The sequence below is a fragment of the Antedon bifida genome, chromosome 2, assembly GCF_963402885.1.
Source record: "Antedon bifida chromosome 2, ecAntBifi1.1, whole genome shotgun sequence".
Classification (NCBI taxonomy): domain Eukaryota; kingdom Metazoa; phylum Echinodermata; class Crinoidea; order Comatulida; family Antedonidae; genus Antedon; species Antedon bifida.
Window position 1 is genome coordinate 17,801,245 of NC_136227.1, and position 22,251 is coordinate 17,823,495.

Genomic DNA, 22,251 nt, shown 5'->3' on the forward strand with positions numbered 1-22,251 from the left:
AATTCAGTCCCTCTAATTGAATTCAACAACAAATAATTTAGGATAATTCAGTACCTCTAATTGAATTCAACAACAAATAATTTAGGATAATTCAGTACCTCTAATTGAATTCAACAACAAATAATTTAGGATAATTCAGTACCTCTAATTGAATTCAACAACAAATAATTTAGGATAATTCAGTCCCTCTAATTGAATTCAACAACAAATAATTTAGGATAATTCAGTACCTCTAATTCAACAACAAATAATTTAGGATAATTCAGTACCTCTAATTGAATTCAACAACAAATAATTTAGGATAATTCAGTCCCTCTAATTGAATTCAACAACAAATAATTTAGGATAATTCAGTACCTCTAATTGAATTCAACAACAAATAATTTAGGATAATTCAGTACCTCTAATTGAATTCAACAACAAATAATTTAGGATAATTCAGTCCCTCTAATTGATTCAACAACAAATAATTTAGGATAATTCAGTCCCTCTAATTGAATTCAACAACAAATAATTTAGGATAATTCAGTCCCTCTAATTGAATTCAACAACAAATAATTTAGGATAATTCAGTCCCTCTAATTCAACAACAAATAATTTAGGATAATTCAGTCCCTCTAATTGAATTCAACAACAAATAATTTAGGATAATTCAGTACCTCTAATTGAATTCAACAACAAATAATTTAGGATAATTCAGTCCCTCTAATTAAATTCAACAACAAATAATTTCATGAGATGAAAATATGTTCATTTGTTCCACTGCACAAATATAATACATTTGATTGGACGATTGTGGGTCATATGACATTAACTAAATGTACTACAGTATGGCACTGCAATTCAGTTTTATGTTAGATGGAGATTGAGCAACTATACACGCTTGAGAAGAGTCCAGGCTGTTGATTGATTAAGCAACCTGTAGTGTCCTGCTGTCTATTTGTTCTACTCCTATGTCCAAAATTGGAATACTGCCTTAATGGCATCATTATATATTATCAATAACAATCAAGATTTAACCAGATACAAAAATACATACAAATATAAAAATATTTTGTCATTCACGTTTGGGTACTTGACCTATATTAGAGTACTTGTATTCTTTTGGTCTATTAAGACATAGTTTAAAGATTTTGCACTTTTAAAAACATTGTTTCAATAGATCTTCTTGATTGTCTTTTATTAACTATGTATCTCCTATTGTTCATACAAATTGTTTATTTGTTGAACACAGTTACCATATAACTGCAGTTCATATGGTCTACTGTAGGTTTTCAATAGACACTTTGGTTTCTAGTAATTCTACAATATCCATTCTCTCAACTGCTCTCAAGGCTTTTATTACTTCCTCTCGTTGGTTGACATCTCTTCCTTGCTTACATCGCCATTGCACCAGTGATTCCATCGTTGCTTCGACAGTCAGTGCTGAAAACCTTTTCTCAGTTTGTGATAGCTTAACATCAGCAATACCAAGATGCCTACAGAAATTCTTCCAATCTATCATCTTCTCAGAAATTATCAGGAAGTCCAAGTCTGTTAAGCATCCTGTAAAAACACATTTAATTGACTTCATTAAATAAAACACATTTGGTTGTTTTTCTTCAAACATCGAGGTGCTGAAATTAAGGAACATTTCTGGAATGTAACATTCTATTTGTATTGGCAGAAATCATGAATAATGCATGAGTCTAATTACTAATTCTTTTCCTATTGTATTAGAATTACAAGATAGCTAACATATTTCCTGAATACAAGAGAACTTAACCCTCGAAAATATACAAAATGTGTATGCTTCCTTATGTAAAATACCTATTGCACAATTTCATCACAATATAACATAATTAGTTTCATAAATATTTGATTTTCCCCCTGAAACATAATGGGTCAATATTGGATGTGGTTTACTGATTGGAGGCATCTGTATGGCCAGTAAAAATACACTTGTTTTATTGATGAATGGGAAGAAAGGGACCATTCTCTTTTAGGTTTTTTTCAGATGCGTGTTCATTTTAGATACAGTGACACAGTTTTGTTTGTTTTGTTTTTATATATTTAGGCAAATTTCCAAGGATAACTATCATTCTTTAAGATGGCAATCCCGTTCACAAGACAAACATATACACATGATGCTCTACATAAACAAAGTCTTATTACAAATTTTTGCGAGTGAAGTTGTATTTGTCATTATTAAAAATCCTGACATTTGACAGGACTTGAACCCAGGACCCATGGATTGGTAGCCAAATTGGTAGCAAGCTTAATCATGTTTAAACATTTCTTGTTTATTAATGATTGCTGATGACAATATAAAATAGTGGTTATTTCTACAGTAGTTTCAGGTATACAAATAATATTTTTTTTAAATAATAATCATTACCCACCTTGTCCTGATTGGTCTGTAAACACTGGAACTTCTGAACTGACATCATCTTTGTATCCATGTCTTGTACACAGGCTATCAGCTAAATCAACACGTTCTTGTTGTTTTAAAGCCTTGATCATTGTAGGTAGTTGATGTGCCTCTGCATGTTGCCAGCTATTTCTCCATTGAACCAATACCTCCATCATGGCATCTTCTACATGTTTGTTTTTGCCTGCAATTTTACCAACGTTTTCCCATTTGATTCCAAGTCGCACTGCTAGTCTTCTCCAACTTTCATCTAAATTGTCACAGATGAATAGCAGATCTTGATCATCAAAACAAGCTGTGAAATAACAAAAGCAATAAGGTAATGAGTTCTGTTTCAATTAAATTCAACTCCCTATTCCATTCAATATTTTATTTCGGAATCTCTCATCCATAGAAAATAAACATAATTTTGTATCAATTAACAAATTTAAATAATTTTGTTTGTTTTGTTTTTATATATTTAGGCAAATTTCCAAGGATAACCATAAGCGAATTTATCCACTATCCAACTTAAAGGTGGCAATCCACAAGACAAACATATACACAAGATGCTCTACATAAACAAAGTCTTATTACAAAACTTTGCGAGTGCAGTTGTATTTGTCATTATAAAAAAATCCTGACATATGAAAGGACTTGAACCCAGGACGCATGGATTGGTAGCAAGCTTAATCATGTTTAAACATTTCTTGTTTATCAAATGATTGCTAATGATAATATAAAATAGTGATTATTTCTAAAGTAGTATCAGGTAATATATTTTTTTTAAAATAATAAGCGTTATCCACCTTGTCCTGATTGGTCTGTAAACACTGGAACTTCTGAACTGACATCATCTTTGTATCCATGTCTTGTACACAGGCTATCAGCTAAATCAACACGTCCTTGTTGTTTTAAAGCCTTTATCATTGTAGGTAGTTGATATGCTTCTGCATGTTGCCAGCTATTTCTCCATTGAACCAAAACTTCCATCATGGCATCTTCTACATGTTTGTTTTTGCCTGCAATTTTACCAATGTTTTCCCATTTGATTCCAAGTCGCACTGCTAGTCTTCTCCAACTTTCACCTAAGTTGTCACAGATGAATAGAAGATCTTGATCATCAAAACAAGCTGTGAAATAATAAAAATAATATCAAGAGAATGCTTTGTTAAAATTAATATATTATTGATTAATTATATCATAAGAAGGAAATTTATTAAACAATAAAACATTTAATAGACATTCTATTTTTATTGCCGGTAAGAGTGATTTTTTTTCTTATCAGGTTAAGGTAGAAATCCTAATAATCCATGAGCCTACAGTAATTATTAATTATTTTCTATAAAGAACTATAAGATAGCTGCCCTTCCTAAATATAATTAAGCACTCTAACCCTCTAAAAAATCAAGGATTTCAGTTTTATAGATTGCAGAAAACCATTGCTGTATGCTTATAGAAGCACTTAAAATGCCCCAATTAATGGCATAATCAACTTCATGAATTATTCAGGATTTCTTCTTGAAAATGATGGGAAAAAGTAATGATGCCGGCATTCAGGCTATATATATGAATGCAATATACCTGAATGTTTGATAATCTCTGGCAGTTCATCCTTAATGTATTTCTCAAACTGCTTAGCAAGATCATTACGACCATGTTGTCTTAGTGCAGTGCATAATACTTGTTGCTGACCATGTTTGCTGTAGCTTTATCTGTCTGCTTTTCATTATCAAATATAGTATTCACCTTAGACCATGTAAGCCCCAAACGAACACCAAATCGTCTGCAGGAAAGATCCATCTCTCTGGACACTTTGTCAATAGTTAGGTCATCCACATAGTCTGTATCAAAAAGCAAAATTATGAATCAATTGTGTTTTTAATCCTATTAAAAAAGTAGGTTAAACATAATCATTATTTTATCCTAATTGATACCTTTGTTATCCTTGACATCTGACATCTTCCTTAGTTTACTAGATCCTTTAACTTTTGATTTTAAAGATGTTTTATGAGCCTTAGCAACGGTATCGGTATCGTCAGTATCAGATTCTGGATCTATTTCCTTCTGTCTACCAGCTTCCTTTGAGGGAGAAGCTAAAACGACAAAAAAAAACAACACAGTTTCAAAATAGTGATAAAGTTAAACCAAAATGTACATTTGCTTGTTTTGTATTTTCATTTTGTGTATTATTATTCTGTCTAATTAAACTTTATGTGACAAAAAAATTGTGATGTGCACATATATGGACATAAAGATGATCATATCACTACCATATTAGGTCACAGCACACTTTTTTTGTCAAACTAATGTGATAGTGTAGACAGAGCTTCTTTTAGATCTAATACTGTATATGCCATTATTTTAGTGTGCAGAATTTGTTGTGATTTGCCATTTTCTTGACGTTTTCATTTGTTGATATTGCAGACACCGTTTTAGTTAAAAGTTATATTCTAGCCTAGTAGACCTAATATATCTTAAATTAAATTATGATCTCTTTTGTATTAAAAAGGTCAAATATAAAGCGTAGAAATGTAGATGGCGTGTTTTTTTTAAACAAATCTATGCCTAGGCAAGATGCTGTATTATTTTCTGCCGTAGGTACATCTAAGTTCTAATGTAATAGTAAACTAAATTAGTGTTTCTATATCTTTTATTATTTTTAGAATCACAAACCTTCTACTGGCATCAATCACAACAATACTGATGGTGGCTGTTTTTTTTAAATATTTAAAATTTGATATGTTCGTGAGTTGCTAATTTCTTGGTAAGGTCCCAATCACGATATATTAATTATAAATAAAACACTTAATTTTAATGTAGTAGTTATTTAAAATAAATGCACCAGATTGGTATTTAGTCAGGAATAAATCTCTACCATCAGCTGTACCTTTGTTATCCTTCTTGAGGGAAAAGAATGTCTTTACTCTACGAGTAAAAGTAAGTCTTGAAGTAGAAGCTTGTGCATCACTGTCGTCATCAATGTCTACAACCATGCTTTGCTTTGTACGAGCTCTCAATTTAAAAGCTAAATATAAATTAATAACAAACATTTTTAAATGTACATTTAAAAAAAATCATCTACAATAATATTTGATCATATTGTAATTCTGTGGATTATTACATTTTTTATTTCTAATGATGATTTATTAAATCATATCATCTAAAAGGTGTTTTCAGTCATTTATGGTTTGTATATAATCTTTATGTAACTCTTTATAATGCAACAATATACACAATTAATATTCATGTTAGATATACAGCTGGTATATTTAAACATTAAATAGTTAAATATTTGTGAGTATGAACTAATTTAAGGTTAGATCAACTATTGGTGGTTTGAAAATTAACTAGCCAACTATTGGTGAGTATGAACTAATTTAAGGTTAGATCAACTATTGGTGGTTTGAACATTAACTAGCCAACTATTGGTGAGTATGAACTAATTTAAGGTTAGGTCAACTATTGGTGGGTTGATCATTAGTTAGCCAACTATTGGTGAGTATGAACTAATTTAAGGTTAGGCCAACTATTGGTGGATTGAACATTAGTTACCCAACTATTAGTGAGTATGAACTAATTTAAGGTTAGGTCAACTATTGGTGGGTTGATCATTAGTTAGCCAACTATTGGTGAGTATGAACTAATTTAAGGTTAGGTCAACTATTGGTGGATTCAATATTAGTTACCCAACTATTGGTGAGTATGAACTAATTTAAGGTTAGGTCAACTATTGGTGGGTTGATCATTAGCAACTATTGGTGAGTATGAACTAATTTAAGAGGGCAACTATTGGAGGATTGAATGTTAGTTTGCTTAAGAATAAGACTTAGAAGTAAACTCAGTGATGTTTACACCCTTGGTTTCATTCAGGAGGTTATACAGTCTTGTCAAAGACAGCGTCAGGATGCAACCACATTTTTACATGAATGATGCAAATATAATTGTTCAATTTCAACCTCATATCTGGATTGAAGTAAAGAGGCGTTTTTCCTAAACTTCTACTTCATCCTATTTTTTTTTTAACAATGAGACATTTATACATGATTGATGATACAAACAATTCATCTACCTTTTAGTACATTTTCTCCAAACAGTTTACGGTAACGTTTCACTTCCATTCCTCTGCTTCCACATGGCAACACATCTTGGTTAAACTTGCGTACAACATGCATATGAGTATGTTCACCTTTTGAAGCACACACACAAGGAATGTACATCTTTACTTCAAAACCATGTGCACTCTTCTCACTCAAAACATGCAATTCTTTTTCAAGGAAAGTAAGTACCTAGAAAATAGAATGGTTAATTTGATGATGAAAATGAAAATTGCTAAATAGAGCAAATAACTTGAAAGCTTGTTTCAGAAGAGGCCTAAAAATATTCAAACACAAACAAATGTTTTCACTTGTAAAAGTACAGTACAACAACTTGGGGATCCTCAAAATAAATTTGTTTTAAATGTGTACTTAACTGTAAATTTCAAAGTTTGCTTTTTCATTATCAGAAAAAATTTACTTTTAAAATTAAGCAACATACCGGGCCTATTCATTTTTTATAGAACACAACAAAGTGACATATTTATTTGTATATTTGTATTTCTAATGGCCTTGCACAGCCTCAAGTGTTTTGTGTTTTAAATAAAGTAATTATTACCATATAATAATTGTTTGATCATGTTTATAGATTTTTAAATGGTGTACAAGAAGGCTCAACAATTTTTGAGTAATTCTAGCCTCATTAAATAGGACAACAATCGTTCTTATGCAATATGCTCTACACATAACTCATAAAAATGTCTTGTAAACTAGCTTACCTTCTTACAGATGCTAGGTTTTGGATCATCATCTTTGCTAACAGCATTCATGATATTCGTTCTAACTATTGTTGTCTGCAATATAAAAATGAATGTAATAGTTGAGTTGTAGTTGTTTTATTTTCATTTATTTTTTCATTCATTAAAGCAACTACTATAAGCCTTACAATATGATAATATAACAACAACACAAGATGAAAATAATAGTTAAATAAACTGTATAAAAAACACATTTTAATGTAGCTATATTTGTTATGGATATTCTCTGATGTTTTTTGTTTGTCTGTCCTGTCATGCTCAGTGTATATTATTTATAATTTGTATTCATTTTTATTCAGGTGGCCAAAAGGTTGTATTAGCATTTGATCTTTATTTTAGTCTCCTTCTATTTTACTTTTATGTGGTTGTGTTATATCTTAAATAGATATTTAAACTAATGATGTTTCTATTAGAGTTTTAGAATTTTGTTCCTGGGATGATATTTGGTTTCTCAGTTTTAGTGACAGTAATATAGCATCTTGACCAATACGTATTATCAATTTATTGAGTCTACCTGCAACAAACGGCAATTGTTGATGGTAGCTACGTTTAGAATGACAAGATGATGGCCATCAACATTCAGTTCTACATGCTCATAAGACAATGTAGGTTCAACATCTTCCATTTGAAATTCCTCAATAAATTTAGTTGCAACACGTTGAAAGAGATCATCTGGTAGGTAGCCATCAAAGTCATGAAAGAGAGAAATAGCACGCTTCTCTTCATAAATAGCAGCCTTTGTATCATCCCGTTGTGGCTTCAGGCGTGAAAGAACATAGAATGTTCGTCCAGCATCCTATAAAAAAAAAACATGTAGTAGATGGAAAATACAATTATGCTTGCAGTAATAACCAATAACAAATTTAAATACCTTTTTAGTCTTTTTTTCACACATTAACCCAAAGGTTTGCATTAGAGACACAAAGAAGATAATCATCTCATATGACTCATCCTTCCACATATGCCGCAACAGTCTTTCATCTAATTTACCCTCGTTTAAATTTCTCCAAAGTTGTTTCAGAGATTGCTAAAAAATATAAAAGCACCACAAAAGTGTAATTTGTCATGCAAGAAAGTAATTCTTCTGGTTATTTGAAGGGCATATTAACACTATGGCTAAACCTCTATTAAGCAGGCATTTTTTTTAGTCTTCCCCAATAGAGGTTCAACATTAATCTGTTTGCAGGCATATTTTTTAGCATTGGAATATAATAGAAATAGTAAGGTGAAAGCTTTGTTCTCTAGCTGGCATTTTTACAGCTAAATTCATCACATTATAAAAAATAAAAAATTATCACAAAGTTTAAAACCTACTGATATTCACTAATGTTTGAAGCCACTCAAAGAAGTGCTAACCTGAATGCTGGGATCTACAACTGTGATGATTGTTTTAAACTTGTCAACTACTCCCATCAAATCTATAACAATTTTTTCTTTGAGGATCTTGTCATCTGGGTAGAACAGAATTTCACCGATGTCATGCAAGTACTCAAGAAGCAGTTTTCTATCAGTTTTCTTACAACGAGCAAGTAAATCATTAATCTAAATATCATATTAAAAAATATTGATTAATTACAAACTATTTTTCTGTTGATTTTTCTATCATTTGCATTCTTGGAAGTTTAACCTTCATGTTAGCTTGTGTTGTCTATATGCTTTATTTATATCAGAGATAATACTAAATGGCTATCTTTTCTCTTTATCATTCAAGGGTTAGACTTGAAATATTTCTATAATTGTTAGTGTAAGTAACAATATCATAAACAAACTTGTATCCGATGCACTTTAAAATGTAATTCAATGCAACAATCAGAAAAACAGGGTTAAATATGCGATTAAAAAATAGGAAATGTAAACATTGATTATTACAATTATCAATTATTTTGAACTTACTCTTTTTGCTTACTCGAAACTGAGGATAATTAATTCAGATCAAATAGTTGAAAATAAGAAAAATATATTTATTCTAACCTCAGAAGTTGGTAGATATAGTTTTTCTTTTCTTAACTGCTGTATTTCCTGTAGTATTTGCAGCCATTTGATTGGCAAAGTGCGAATCATTATCTGGGCAAATTTTTGTATTTGGAGAATGATTTTAGAAGCACCGCTCTTTTCAAATGGGACACTGTTTTCAATGGTAAAGAGCTCTCCTTGATACACCATGTCCTCGAATGGTTTTCCTTCCAGAGCTTTCCAAAGTATATTCTCTATTTCCTTTACCTAAAATAAATAACATCAAATTGGAATTAAACTTATGTAAAGAGCGGATTTAGAGCCGGCAGATTTAAGAGCATAATATTACCATATACCACCAAAGAATAAAATTTAAAATGTGTGCTAAATGCATATTTGAAATTTACACCCCTTTCTTCGTTTATTGTAGGTCTAACTGTTTAGGTATCCCAATGAAATAGCACACGAGGGTAGCCTTTCACGTTTTAAATATTTGCAACATTTGGAAGTCATGGTAAAACATTTATTTAGAAAATAATGTTGTTTGAAAGTATATAGTACTTGTTTTAATCTCTGAATGTATTTCTAATTAAAATTAAGTTACTTTAATCAGTTAATAAGCCAGCATAGTACAGTACTGTAGTATTTGCATGTCATGCACCAACCTGATTACATAATAGTATTTTTATTATTCTGGTATATAAAAAACTGAAAATATTGTATTACAAAACAGGTATAAAAAATGTAAAAATGGTACGATATACAGATTGGGAAAATACACATAAAAATATAACCATCGCCAAGACAAACACATTATATAAAAACCGAAATATTAAGCAGATGGATGATATGAACTATTATAAAAATATAGAATTAAATAACTATGCTAGATCACGCCTTGCCTTGAGCACTTTGTGGATATGTGTGCTTTATAAATCATGTTATCTTTAATCACCTATATTGCATATTGCTAAGTATATCTAACAAATTAATAAATATATCTATCTATCAAAGAGTAAGGCCAAAATCAAATAGCATACTAAAAAAAAAGGGCAACTGCTTTTGGGAATTAATTAGTCTGACCATGAATGGAATAGCAGAATGCTTATATCTATCAGTTCAGTTAAACTCACAATTTCTGTACAGAGGGAGAACATTCCTGTGGGTGATTGACCTCAGAAGGCCCTGACCAAATAAAAGAACAATGCTACCGGAAATCTTATAATTGGGTTATTATTTTTTGATTGTTTTTAGGGTGGGTTACTATTAGAAAAAGGGTTACTATTAGAGTACGGTGGGTTACTATTACTAATCTTAAATTAGGCACCTGAAAATAGTAATCCCCCACCACCCCCACCACCTCCCCACCAATCTCCCAACTTTTCCGGTCAGCAACTCATAGCAAAATAATAAAACGGTACGAATATTAAACAAATTTGATTAAACTCTAACTTTATTTTAGACTCAATGTGATTATTATTCAAAGTGCTGTTTTATTGGAGAGGCGTTTATTAAAATAAATATCATCCTAATAAGTATTAATACATTATTTCATTTAAACATCTTTTGAAACTGCTGTGACAGAAAGAAGACATTACGGCTTGCAACATGGGCAGACATCTCGGTCCTAACAGGACACAGATAGCCTACAGTTATTCCTGCCAGCTTACTTAGTAAAACTCAGCTATCGGGATTTCACTCGATTAATGTCTTATCATCAAATCTCCCTATGTAATTTTATAATACTATTCCCCACAATATATTCCGATTCTTTATGGCGTATATTTAATTTGATCTTTATTAATTTGCAGTATAATTTTTATTTTTTAACTACTGTACCTTTCACATGCGCGGTCCGTTCCTAAAATAAACAAAAAACTAAAATGGCTATGACTAATGGCCAACTTAAGCTCCAGTCCTACTATAGTATCTGTTTTTTTCTTCCGTCTTCCAAAGGGACACTGTATTGATTGATGGAAAGTGCCTGTTTCCAGTCACCTTTAGGGTCAAATCTATTATTTTAACTGCTCCCTTGTGTATAAAAGAGAGACAATAGTTGAAACCAAGTTGCTGCAAGGTGAACTTATCATAAACCCGGAAATAACTTGACCGCCAAGAATTGAAATTGAGTAGAAAATCTACTGTTGAAATCATAAATGTTGTTAAAAAACTCTTTATAATATCTTGCTAAGATAGAAATATGGAAAAATAGCGTCGAACTGCACATTAATGTTATCAAATCTACGTTTCGCGGTACATCTGAGATAGATAAGGTAGGTATCCAAGGCGGAGATTTGTACCGAAGTTTTTGCATTGTGCTCGCCTATGTCAGAATTAACCATAATTTATATATAGATAGTGCTTGTGACTCTAATAGCAACCCCCATGGGTTACTATTAGAGCAGTGAGTTATTATTATTATTATTATTATAGATTGACTTATAAGGTGGGTTACTATTAGAAGGGGGGTAATATTAGAGTGTGGGTTATTATTATTATAGATTGACTTATAAGGTGGGTTACTATTAGAAGGGGGGTTAATATTAGAGTGTGGGTTATTATTATTATAGATTGACTTATAAGGTGGGTTACTATTAGAAGGGGGGTTAATGTTAGAGTGTGGGTTATTATTATTATAGATTGACTTATAAGGTGGGTTACTATTAGAAGGGGGGTTAATATTAGAGTGTGGGTTATTATTATTATAGATTGACTTATAAGGTGGGTTACTATTAGAAGGGGGGTTAATGTTAGAGTGTGGGTTATTATTATTATAGATTGACTTATAAGGTGGGTTACTATTAGAAGCGGGGTTAATGTTAGAGTGTGGGTTATTATTATTATAGATTGACTTATAAGGTGGGTTACTATTAGAAGGGGGATTAATGTTAGAGTGTGGGTTATTATTATTATAGATTGACTTACAGTATAAGGTGGGTTACTATTAGAAGGGGGATTAATGTTAGAGTGTGGGTTATTATTATTATAGATTGACTTATAAGGTGGGTTACTATTAGAAGGGGGGTTAATGTTAGAGTGTGGGTTATTATTATTATAGATTGACTTATAAGGTGGGTTACTATTAGAAGGGGGGTTAATGTTAAAGTGTGGGTTATTATTATTATAGATTGACTTATAAGGTGGGTTACTATTAGAAGGGGGGTTAATGTTAGAGTGTGGGTTATTATTATTATAGATTGACTTATAAGGTGGGTTACTATTAGAAGGGGGGTTAATGTTAGAGTGTGGGTTATTATTATTATAGATTGACTTATAAGGTGGGTTACTATTAGAAGGGGGGTTAATGTTAGAGTGTGGGTCATTATTATTATAGATTGACTTACAGTATAAGGTGGGTTACTATTAGAAGTGGGGTTAATGTTAGAGTGTGGGTTATTATTATTATAGATTGACTTATAAGGTGGGTTACTATTAGAAGGGGGGTTAATGTTAGAGTGTGGGTTATTATTATTATAGATTGACTTATAAGGTGGGTTACTATTAGAAGGGGGGTTAATGTTAGAGTGTGGGTTATTATTATTATAGATTGACTTATAAGGTGGGTTACTATTAGAAGGGGGGTTAATGTTAGAGTGTGGGTTATTATTATTATAGATTGACTTATAAAGTGGGTTACTATTAGAAGGGGGATTAATATTAGAGTGTGGGTTATTATTATTATAGATTGACTTATAAGGTGGGTTACTATTAGAAGGGGGATTAATATTAGAGTGTGGGTTATTATTATTATAGATTGACTTATAAGGTGGGTTACTATTAGAAGGGGGGTTAATGTTAGAGTGTGGGTTATTATTATTATAGATTGACTTATAAGGTGGGTTACTATTAGAAGGGGGGGTTAATGTTAGAGTGTGGGTTATTATTATTATAGATTGACTTATAAGGTGGGTTACTATTAGAAGGGGGGTTAATGTTAGAGTGTGGGTTATTATTATTATAGATTGACTTATAAGGTGGGTTACTATTAGAAGGGGGGTTAATGTTAGAGTGTGGGTTATTATTATTATAGATTGACTTATAAGGTGGGTTACTATTAGAAGGGGGGTTAATGTTAGAGTGTGGGTTATTATTATTATAGATTGACTTATAAGGTGGGTTACTATTAGAAGGGGGGGTTAATGTTAGAGTGTGGGTTATTATTATTATAGATTGACTTATAAGGTGGGTTACTATTAGAAGGGGGGTTAATGTTAGAGTGTGGGTTATTATTATTATAGATTGACTTATAAGGTGGGTTACTATTAGAAGGGGGGTTAATGTTAGAGTGTGGGTTATTATTATTATAGATTGACTTATAAGGTGGGTTACTATTAGAAGGGGGGTTAATGTTAGAGTGTGGGTTATTATTATTATAGATTGACTTATAAGGTGGGTTACTATTAGAAGGGGGGTTAATGTTAGAGTGTGGGTTATTATTATTATAGATTGACTTATAAGGTGGGTTACTATTAGAAGGGGGGTTAATGTTAGAGTGTGGGTTATTATTATTATAGATTGACTTATAAGGTGGGTTACTATTAGAAGGGGGGTTAATATTAGAGTGTGGGTTATTATTATTATAGATTGACTTATAAGGTGGGTTACTATTAGAAGATGTACAGTATCTCTTTTTGCTTCTGGAGAGAGAAGTTTAGCTTTCTAAAGCAGAGTCATAGGATATATTTATTTATTACCCAGAATGATACGTAGGGCTCGTTTTTCTATAGATTCAATTTTAGATGTTACTTTTTTGGTAATCCCCCATGCCACACATGTTCTATTCCAACAGGTAAAAATTCTATTCAGGCCCTCCTCATAATGAACAAAGCAAACATCCTCAAGGTTACTTTGGAAACCATGTCCAAGACATGTAGGTCCAATTTCATATTATCCTAGATAATAATGATTCCTAATAATCTCAAACTATTGACACATTGCCCACCTGACTACATGATAGTATGTGCATGTAATGACGTATGAAACAATCGCCCTCCAGATTACATAATAGTATGTGCATATCATAACGTATGAAACAATCGCCCACCTGATTACATAATAGTATGTGCATGTAATGACGTATGAAACAATCGCCCACCTGATCACATGATAGTATGTGCATGTCATGACGTATGAAACAATCGCCCACCTGATTACATAATAGTATGTGTATGTCATGACGTATGAAACAATTGCCCACCTGATTACATAATAGTATGTGCATGTAATGACGTATGAAACAATCGCCCTCCTGATTACATAATAGTATGTGCATGTAATGACATATGAAACAATCGCCCACCTGATGACATAATAGTATGTGCATGTAATGACGTATGAAACAATCGCCCTCCTGATCACATAATAGTATGTGCATGTAATGACGTATGAAACAATCGCCCTCCTGATTACATAATAGTATGTGTATGTCATGACGTATGAAACAATCGCTCACTTGATTACATAATAGTATGTGCATGTAATGACGTATGAAACAATCGCCCACCTGATCACATAATAGTATGTGCATGTAATGACGTATGAAACAATCGCCCTCCTGATTACATAATAGTATGTGCATGTAATGACGTATGAAACAATTGCCCACCTGATTACATAGTATATGCATGTAATGACGTAAACAATCGCCCACCTGATTACATAATAGTATGTGTATGTCATGACGTATGAAACAATCGCCCACCTGATTACATAATACATATTGTTTCCAAGGAATCGTAACAAAATACAATTTTGTACTGTTTAAGGAAAAAAAATGTGATGACATATGTACCCTTTGTTGTCTTTCTTGTTCAGTTGTACCAAGGCTCTCATAATGTGTACCAATCAGCATTATCTTGTTTTTCTGTCCTTTTCTTACGTTTACAAAAACTGAACGAATCCAAAACAGAATGAACTGAAGATTTGTCATTTGATGTTCATACGTTTCTCCCTATAACACAACAACAAATATGAACACCATTTATGTTTTGATTAATATACAGGTAGGTTTAAAAAACCATTATTATAATAGCACCTATATTATAATAGCACTAAGCTAGAATTTGTTTCTCTATCTCCTAAAACCGTAAGTCTGATGCTACCGCCGTTCGAGCTGGGGCACCTTTTAACTCCCCTTTCCCCATTAGTATTAGAATGGCAAATTTGTAAGAAAAATGTGTTTTTTAGACTAATTTCTGCCGAACAATACGTTTGGCAATCCTCAGCGTTTTCCCGCTTAAAAGTCTTAGTAGATAATATTTGCCTTATAAAAATTGCCTTAATAGATATAGCTTATATTAAGCACCTACTAATAAGTAAGATTGTCTGGGATGACCAAGCCACAACTGGTGCTCACCCTGGTTACCGACAAGGGCATATTCCCATACTTCGGTTTGGGTTTAGTTTTTTCACTCAGTTTCTACTGTATGATCAGCGCTTAGAGAGGTTTCACAACATAAAGCACTTTATAAATCCAGGATATTATAATATAAATAATCTGCATATTTGTTGTTAGCCACTCACAATGACGTGCCATATACACATATCCATTTCTAGAACATGTATGCACTTCATTTATCATGGTGCCCGTCCATTATATTAGTAAAACATATCATATATCAGGCATTTGCTATTTCTACAGTTTGAGATAAGGTAAAGAATAACATGAGTGAAACATTTTATTTATTCAACAATTACATAAAACATTTGAAATTTGTCAAATCTACTTACAGTTGTTGGATCCAGAACTTTAGCTAGGGCATTAAGATTTTCATTCAGGTTAAATACCACACATACAACAGCATAAGACACCATGAATATCTAATAAACATTGACAAAACATAATTAAATAACATAATTGTCAATATTAAAAATAACTCAAACTAACATCTTTTATTTCAGTGCCGATTTTATATAAGAAGGCCAAAAAAGATAGATTAATTACTACTATACAGTAAACATTTGTCCTGACATCTTTAACCTAAAAAACGAAGAATGTACACTGAATATTCGATTCATAATTTACCCGTTGTATCACATGGTAGATCGGTTGCCCTCCAAAGTCCCAGATATTCATAACAAACTTGTTGTTATCTTCTTGGGAGTCACCACCTTCTCTTTCAGAGCGAAGTTTTCTTGCAAATTGGCCAAACATCTGTTTAGGAATTTCTGGATTTTCTTGATAAAATAACAATAAATATGACAACAGTTTTAATCATTGCAGCACATTTTTATAGAAAATCCTTATCATATCATTCAATTTAAATTGAATGGATTTTTTCCAACACTTTAGCAACATACACTACATAGAGTGTTGAATGGGTGAGAGTGTGAGAACAAATGGCAATGATATTTTTGTGGAAATGAATACATCACCTGCCTTTAGATATAAAGAATATTAAATAATTTTGTTAAAAATATAACAGAACTTTTATTCTATATATACTGATCTATGGTTTTTTTTTCTTGGTGTTTGTTTAATAATACTGTATGTTAATTTCATTGATATGTATTGCTTTAGCTATTTCAGTGTTATTTTTCTTATTAAATCTATTTCTTAATATGGGGTAAACCTTTGACTAGCGCTATTGTTTGTCCCAATTTGCTTGTTATTGGTAAATAAAAAAAGAAAATACTAATGGCTATTAATGTGCAGCTCATTTAAACCTAATTGTGCAACAAAGCATTAAACATCAGTCGACACAGAACATACTAAATACACTGGATATTCTTTATACAGCAAAAGTAATTCTTTTATTTCATTTAGATAGTCTATTCAGGGAGGGTCTATTTAAGAGCCAAAGTATGATATCAATGTAACTTGCTTGATAGTTAGATAGTTATGTTCATTGCCAACTTCAAAGTTTGTATCATATTCATATGACATTCAAACAGTGATTTCTTTAATTTTGTCAATATCAGCACAAGATATTTTTTCAGTACTAAATAAATAAACAATAAAATATAAGCACTCAACTGTTATGTAATTATCAGTTATCATGTATGGACAGCACAATTAAATATAAAAACAAATTTCAAATTAAATGCATACCCTTCCTTCGAGGTGATGACATTTTTTTTTTTGATGCTTTACTAGGTTTGGTTTTCTGCTTGGCCGTTGATGCTCCCATTCTGTTTTTCTCTCTTTTGTTTATTTCTAAATAATTATTAATAATTTGATGTTATATAATATCACAAGCATAATGTAGAGTATTAACATTTTAGCACTATATGTTATATAATTAACTACTAACTATTCTCTATTTAGAGGTTAGAACAGCCTCCTAGTCGTAAAATGGAAAGAAATAAATGAGTTTGATCCCGTCTCAAACTTATAGTTTATCTTAGGTTTATCTGTATTTTCAAAAGTCAAATTCACAAAAACCTTTCTTGATCACAGACTAAAACATATGAGATGTGTTCTATCTACCAAAACTTAGATTTTATCTATTCATTGTTTGTTTTTTACCAGGTCTGTTTTTTGGTGTTGATGGTCCTGCTCCTGTTGGGTTTTCTTCTCTCTGGCGGCTACTTTCCAACATTTGCTTTACTGTGATATTAGTGACAGCATCCTGATACATATTGAAAGCTTTTAAGGAGAATTTAATAAAATCATAAATTATGTGATTCACTTTAAAAGTATTTTATTTTTTATAAAATAGCCAAACATAGCATAATTTACATCTGCCAATACACTATGAAATAGCCAAACATAGCATAATGTACATCTGCCTATACACTATGAAATAGCCAAACATAGCATAATGTACATCTGCCAATACACTATGAAATAGCCAAACATAGCATAATGTACATCTGCCAATACACCATGAAATAGCCAAACATAGCATAATGTACATCTGCCAATACACTATGAAATAGCCAAACATAGCATAATGTACATCTGCCAATACACTATGAAATAGCCAAACATAGCATAATGTACATCTGCCCATACACTATGAAATAGCCAAACATAGCATAATGTACATCTGCCAATACACTATGAAATAGCCAAACATAGCATAATGTACATCTGCCAATACACTATGAAATAGCCAAACATAGCATAATGTACATCTGCCAATACACTATGAAATAGCCAAACATAGCATAATGTACATCTGCCAATACACTATGAAATAGCCAAACATAGCATAATGTACATCTGCCAATACACTATGAAATAGCCAAACATAGCATAATGTACATCTGCCTATACACTATGAAATAGCCAAACATAGCATAATGTACATCTGCCAATACACTATGAAATAGCCAAACATAGCATAATGTACATCTGCCAATACACTATGAAATAGCCAAACATAGCATAATGTACATCTGCCAATACACTATGAAATAGCCAAACATAGCATAATGTACATCTGCCAATACACTATGAAATAGCCAAACATAGCATAATGTACATCTGCCAATACACTATGAAATAGCCAAACATAGCATAATGTACATCTGCCCATACACTATGAAATAGCCAAACATAGCATAATGTACATCTGCCAATACACTATGAAATAGCCAAACATAGCATAATGTACATCTGCCAATACACTATGAAATAGCCAAACATAGCATAATGTACATCTGCCAATACACTATGAAATAGCCAAACATAGCATAATGTACATCTGCCAATACACTATGAAATAGCCAAACATAGCATAATGTACATCTGCCAATACACTATGAAATAGCCAAACATAGCATAATGTACATCTGCCTATACACTATGAAATAGCCAAACATAGCATAATGTACATCTGCCAATACACTATGAAATAGCCAAACATAGCATAATGTACATCTGCCAATACACTATGAAATAGCCAAACATAGCATAATGTACATCTGCCAATACACTATGAAATAGCCAAACATAGCATAATGTACATCTGCCAATACACTATGAAATAGCCAAACATAGCATAATGTACATCTGCCAATACACTATGAAATAGCCAAACATAGCATAATGTACATCTGCCAATACACTATGAAATAGCCAAACATAGCATAATGTACATCTGCCAATACACTATGAAATAGCCAAACATAGCATAATGTACATCTGCCAATACACTATGAAATAGCCAAACATAGCATAATGTACATCTGCCAATACACTATGAAATAGCCAAACATAGCATAATGTACATCTGCCAATACACTATGAAATAGCCAAACATAGCATAATGTACATCTGCCAATACACTATGAAATAGCCAAACATAGCATAATGTACATCTGCCAATACACTATGAAATAGCCAAACATAGCATAATGTACATCTGCCAATACACTATGAAATAGCCAAACATAGCATAATGTACATCTGCCAATACACTATGAAATAGCCAAACATAGCATAATGTACATCTGCCCATACACTATGAAATAGCCAAACATAGCATAATGTACATCTGCCAATACACTATGAAATAGCCAAACATAGCATAATGTACATCTGCCTATACACTATGAAATAGCCAAACATAGCATAATGTACATCTGCCAATACACTATGAAATAGCCAAACATAGCATAATGTACATCTGCCAATACACTATGAAATAGCCAAACATAGCATAATGTACATCTGCCAATACACTATGAAATAGCCAAACATAGCATAATGTACATCTGCCAATACACTATGAAATAGCCAAACATAGCATAATGTACATCTGCCTATACACTATGAAATAGCCAAACAATCTCATGTTCAAAATAAATATTTGTTTTTATTGAATAAGGTGTATATCAGGGTGAATATAGTGTCCACATTTAGCACAACATGTAAGATTCTAAAGGCAGTCAAGCATATAAACATCTTCCAATACTTTACAAACCAGTTTAACTGCCGCTTTCAGAAAATACTAAAAATCATACTTTTTTTGGTTGCTTTTTAACAACATCATGTATCTGAATAAAGTGTATACTTACAAATATCCTGCGTTGTTTCTTTCAACATTTCTTTATTAGTTGCATCTGGTGTACACACCGTTGTTTTAACCATTGCATCTGTTATTATATGCAATGGATTAAACCTATGACAAAATGACATTATATAATTATAAAAGAATGTTTGCATTAATAATCTAGATAAACAAAATAGTTTGATGGTATACTGCAATTACATTGTTTTTACGTTGCATTAATCTTATTTTAAACCCCCAACATACCAAGAACACTAATCTAAAAAAAGGGCCAAATACTTTAATCAAACAACAATTTTAATAGTAAATTTTTATCACCTTTATTCTTACTTTTTTAACATTGTAATGTTTAGATTGTTTATGTTTAGAATATAAGGATCCCAATGAAAATAAGATGTTTAACTATTTTGGCTAGCTATGTGTATGGGTGACCGGAATACAAGCTTTGCTTTGATGGTCACTCTCATCAATATTTGCCATGTATTTTGATATTATTTTATTGTAAAATAAATTGAAACTATTCAAGAAAAATGTTTCAAATGTCTTAACAGTTTAAGAGCGGTTGACTACAAATATTGACCTATTTCATTAAAAAGTGGCCAAATGCCTAAAAATGGATTTTCTTCATACTTTGGTAATTAATCACACTGTAGGTAAATATAACAAAACTGAAATATTTTTGAAAAAAAATTAATGGTTGCCATGGTAACAGGTGTGTGATTTTACCCCCCCCCCCCCAAAAAACACAAATTTTACCATTTTGGCATGCAAATTTTGCCCTTATTTAGATATGCCACCTATGAAAAACGAAAAAGAATTTGTGAATTGTTTTTGTGAAATCTTTTTGTACCAATCTTGCTCTAATGAAAAACAAAAATTTACGTAAATCAATTATTGAATTTAGGAGATACCATTAATTCTCTTAGGGGTGTTTTCAGGAATTTCATACATTGGAATTTTTGTATGTTTTTCAAAGAGCTGTAACTCCGATGGTAACGCTTCAAAAGCAACCATGGTGCAGGCATGGTTGGTTGAAAGGTTGCTCTTGCTGTTTCCATTAAAATTATCGTGGAGAATCATGTCATTTCTGTGTAGTGTTTCTAGATAAATAATTGAAATTTGCATTTTCACATCTTTGTAATTTGTAATATAGAAATAGGTGGTATAGCTTTTTCTGTCCAAAATGTTTTTTTGTTGTTGTTAAAACATACTAAAATATAGGCGCGCCTATATAGATATTAGTATCTAAAATCTACCCTTGGTTGTTTATTAGTAATTACTTATATTTCGCAATTTCAAAATGGCTGCCATTTGAAAATGTTTTCCCTAATTATCTCTTTAACCACTAAGTTTTTTTGTAAATAATGTTTTAAACACATACAAATATTATCCTTAAAATTCAGAATAACTAATTTAATTTTGCTTTTGAAATCTAGGTCAAAGGTCAATTTATTACACTATATAGGCCCTACAATTATTCTATATCTTAAACTTGAGTATTTTGAATAAGAATGGTACAAATAAATGTGGCCTTAAAGCTTTAAAATAACATATAATCTGTGCTTTCTTCTGGAGATACAAGGTCAAGGGCTTAAATGACTTCCCCGCACTTTTTTTTAAATTATTGAACAAGCCATTCTAATGTTACAATAGTTATTCACTTTTGACAAAAAATTGATGGAAACGAACAATTATTTAATTTAAAAAAAGAGTAGTAAACTGGAAGCCCATTGTCTGAAAATCAATGGGTTTGTATTTAATTTACTGTTTTTTATTTTTTATAAGCTAAATCATTATTTTTTAAATAACCTGATTAAAACTACAAAATGACTAATTCAATGTTTGATTTTAGTATCCTTTATTTTTTGCATAAAAAAGAAAGGGACTGTAAATTATAAACGTAATATCCTTTATAGTATCCGATTAGATCATAGTTCAAGAATTTAGATTTTCACTCCGATGAAGTACATTGCGACTGAGTTGTTCCATCCAACCCAATATATTTATAGAAAAGACAACTTCAAAGAAGGGACACAGACCAATGCTATCAAGTTGTTTGATAGCCTTGCACACTAGACTAATAAAAGTGGTCTATT

General features: G+C 31.5%; 2 protein-coding genes and 1 long non-coding RNA gene across 3 annotated transcripts in view; all 3 read right to left on the bottom strand.

Moving 5' to 3' along the window:
* LOC144835494 (uncharacterized) overlaps positions 1-22,251 on the bottom strand; it is a 204,989-nt gene that overhangs the window by 129,461 nt on the left and 53,277 nt on the right. The window lies entirely within an intron of this gene.
* Positions 1,071-4,048, bottom strand: LOC144834437 (uncharacterized). Its single transcript, XM_078689243.1, has 4 exons — positions 4,024-4,048; positions 3,199-3,522; positions 2,382-2,705; positions 1,071-1,545 (listed from the first exon to the last, which is right to left on the bottom strand). The coding sequence occupies exons 1-4, from the start codon at positions 4,046-4,048 to the stop codon at positions 1,262-1,264; spliced, it is 957 nt and encodes a 318-aa protein (XP_078545369.1). The 3' UTR covers positions 1,071-1,261.
* LOC144834438 (uncharacterized) lies at positions 3,431-21,169 on the bottom strand. Its single transcript, XM_078689244.1, has 17 exons — positions 21,105-21,169; positions 20,163-20,266; positions 17,665-17,784; positions 17,248-17,352; positions 16,222-16,373; positions 15,927-16,016; positions 14,989-15,147; positions 9,216-9,464; positions 8,601-8,786; positions 8,116-8,271; positions 7,759-8,040; positions 7,206-7,280; positions 6,462-6,678; positions 5,280-5,417; positions 4,327-4,485; positions 3,974-4,233; positions 3,431-3,522 (listed from the first exon to the last, which is right to left on the bottom strand). Exons 1-16 carry the CDS (start codon positions 21,167-21,169, stop codon positions 4,055-4,057), a joined length of 2,436 nt encoding a protein of 811 aa, XP_078545370.1. The 3' UTR covers positions 3,431-3,522; positions 3,974-4,054.

Coding starts and splice junctions, on each gene's coding strand:
- LOC144834438 (XM_078689244.1), bottom strand. CDS start 21,169: ATGGTTGCTTTTGAAGCGTTACCATCGGAGTTACAGCTCTTTGAAAAA. Junction 16,017..16,221: donor TCTACCATGTGATACAACGG/GTAAATTATGAA, acceptor AATGTTTATTAG/ATATTCATGGTGTCTTATGC. Junction 15,148..15,926: donor AAGTTCTGGATCCAACAACT/GTAAGTAGATTT, acceptor GTTGTGTTATAG/GGAGAAACGTATGAACATCA.
- LOC144834437 (XM_078689243.1), bottom strand. CDS start 4,048: ATGGTCGTAATGATCTTGCTAAGCA. Junction 3,523..4,023: donor CGTAATGATCTTGCTAAGCA/GTTTGAGAAATA, acceptor ATTATTTCACAG/CTTGTTTTGATGATCAAGAT. Junction 2,706..3,198: donor TACAGACCAATCAGGACAAG/GTGGATAACGCT, acceptor GTTATTTCACAG/CTTGTTTTGATGATCAAGAT.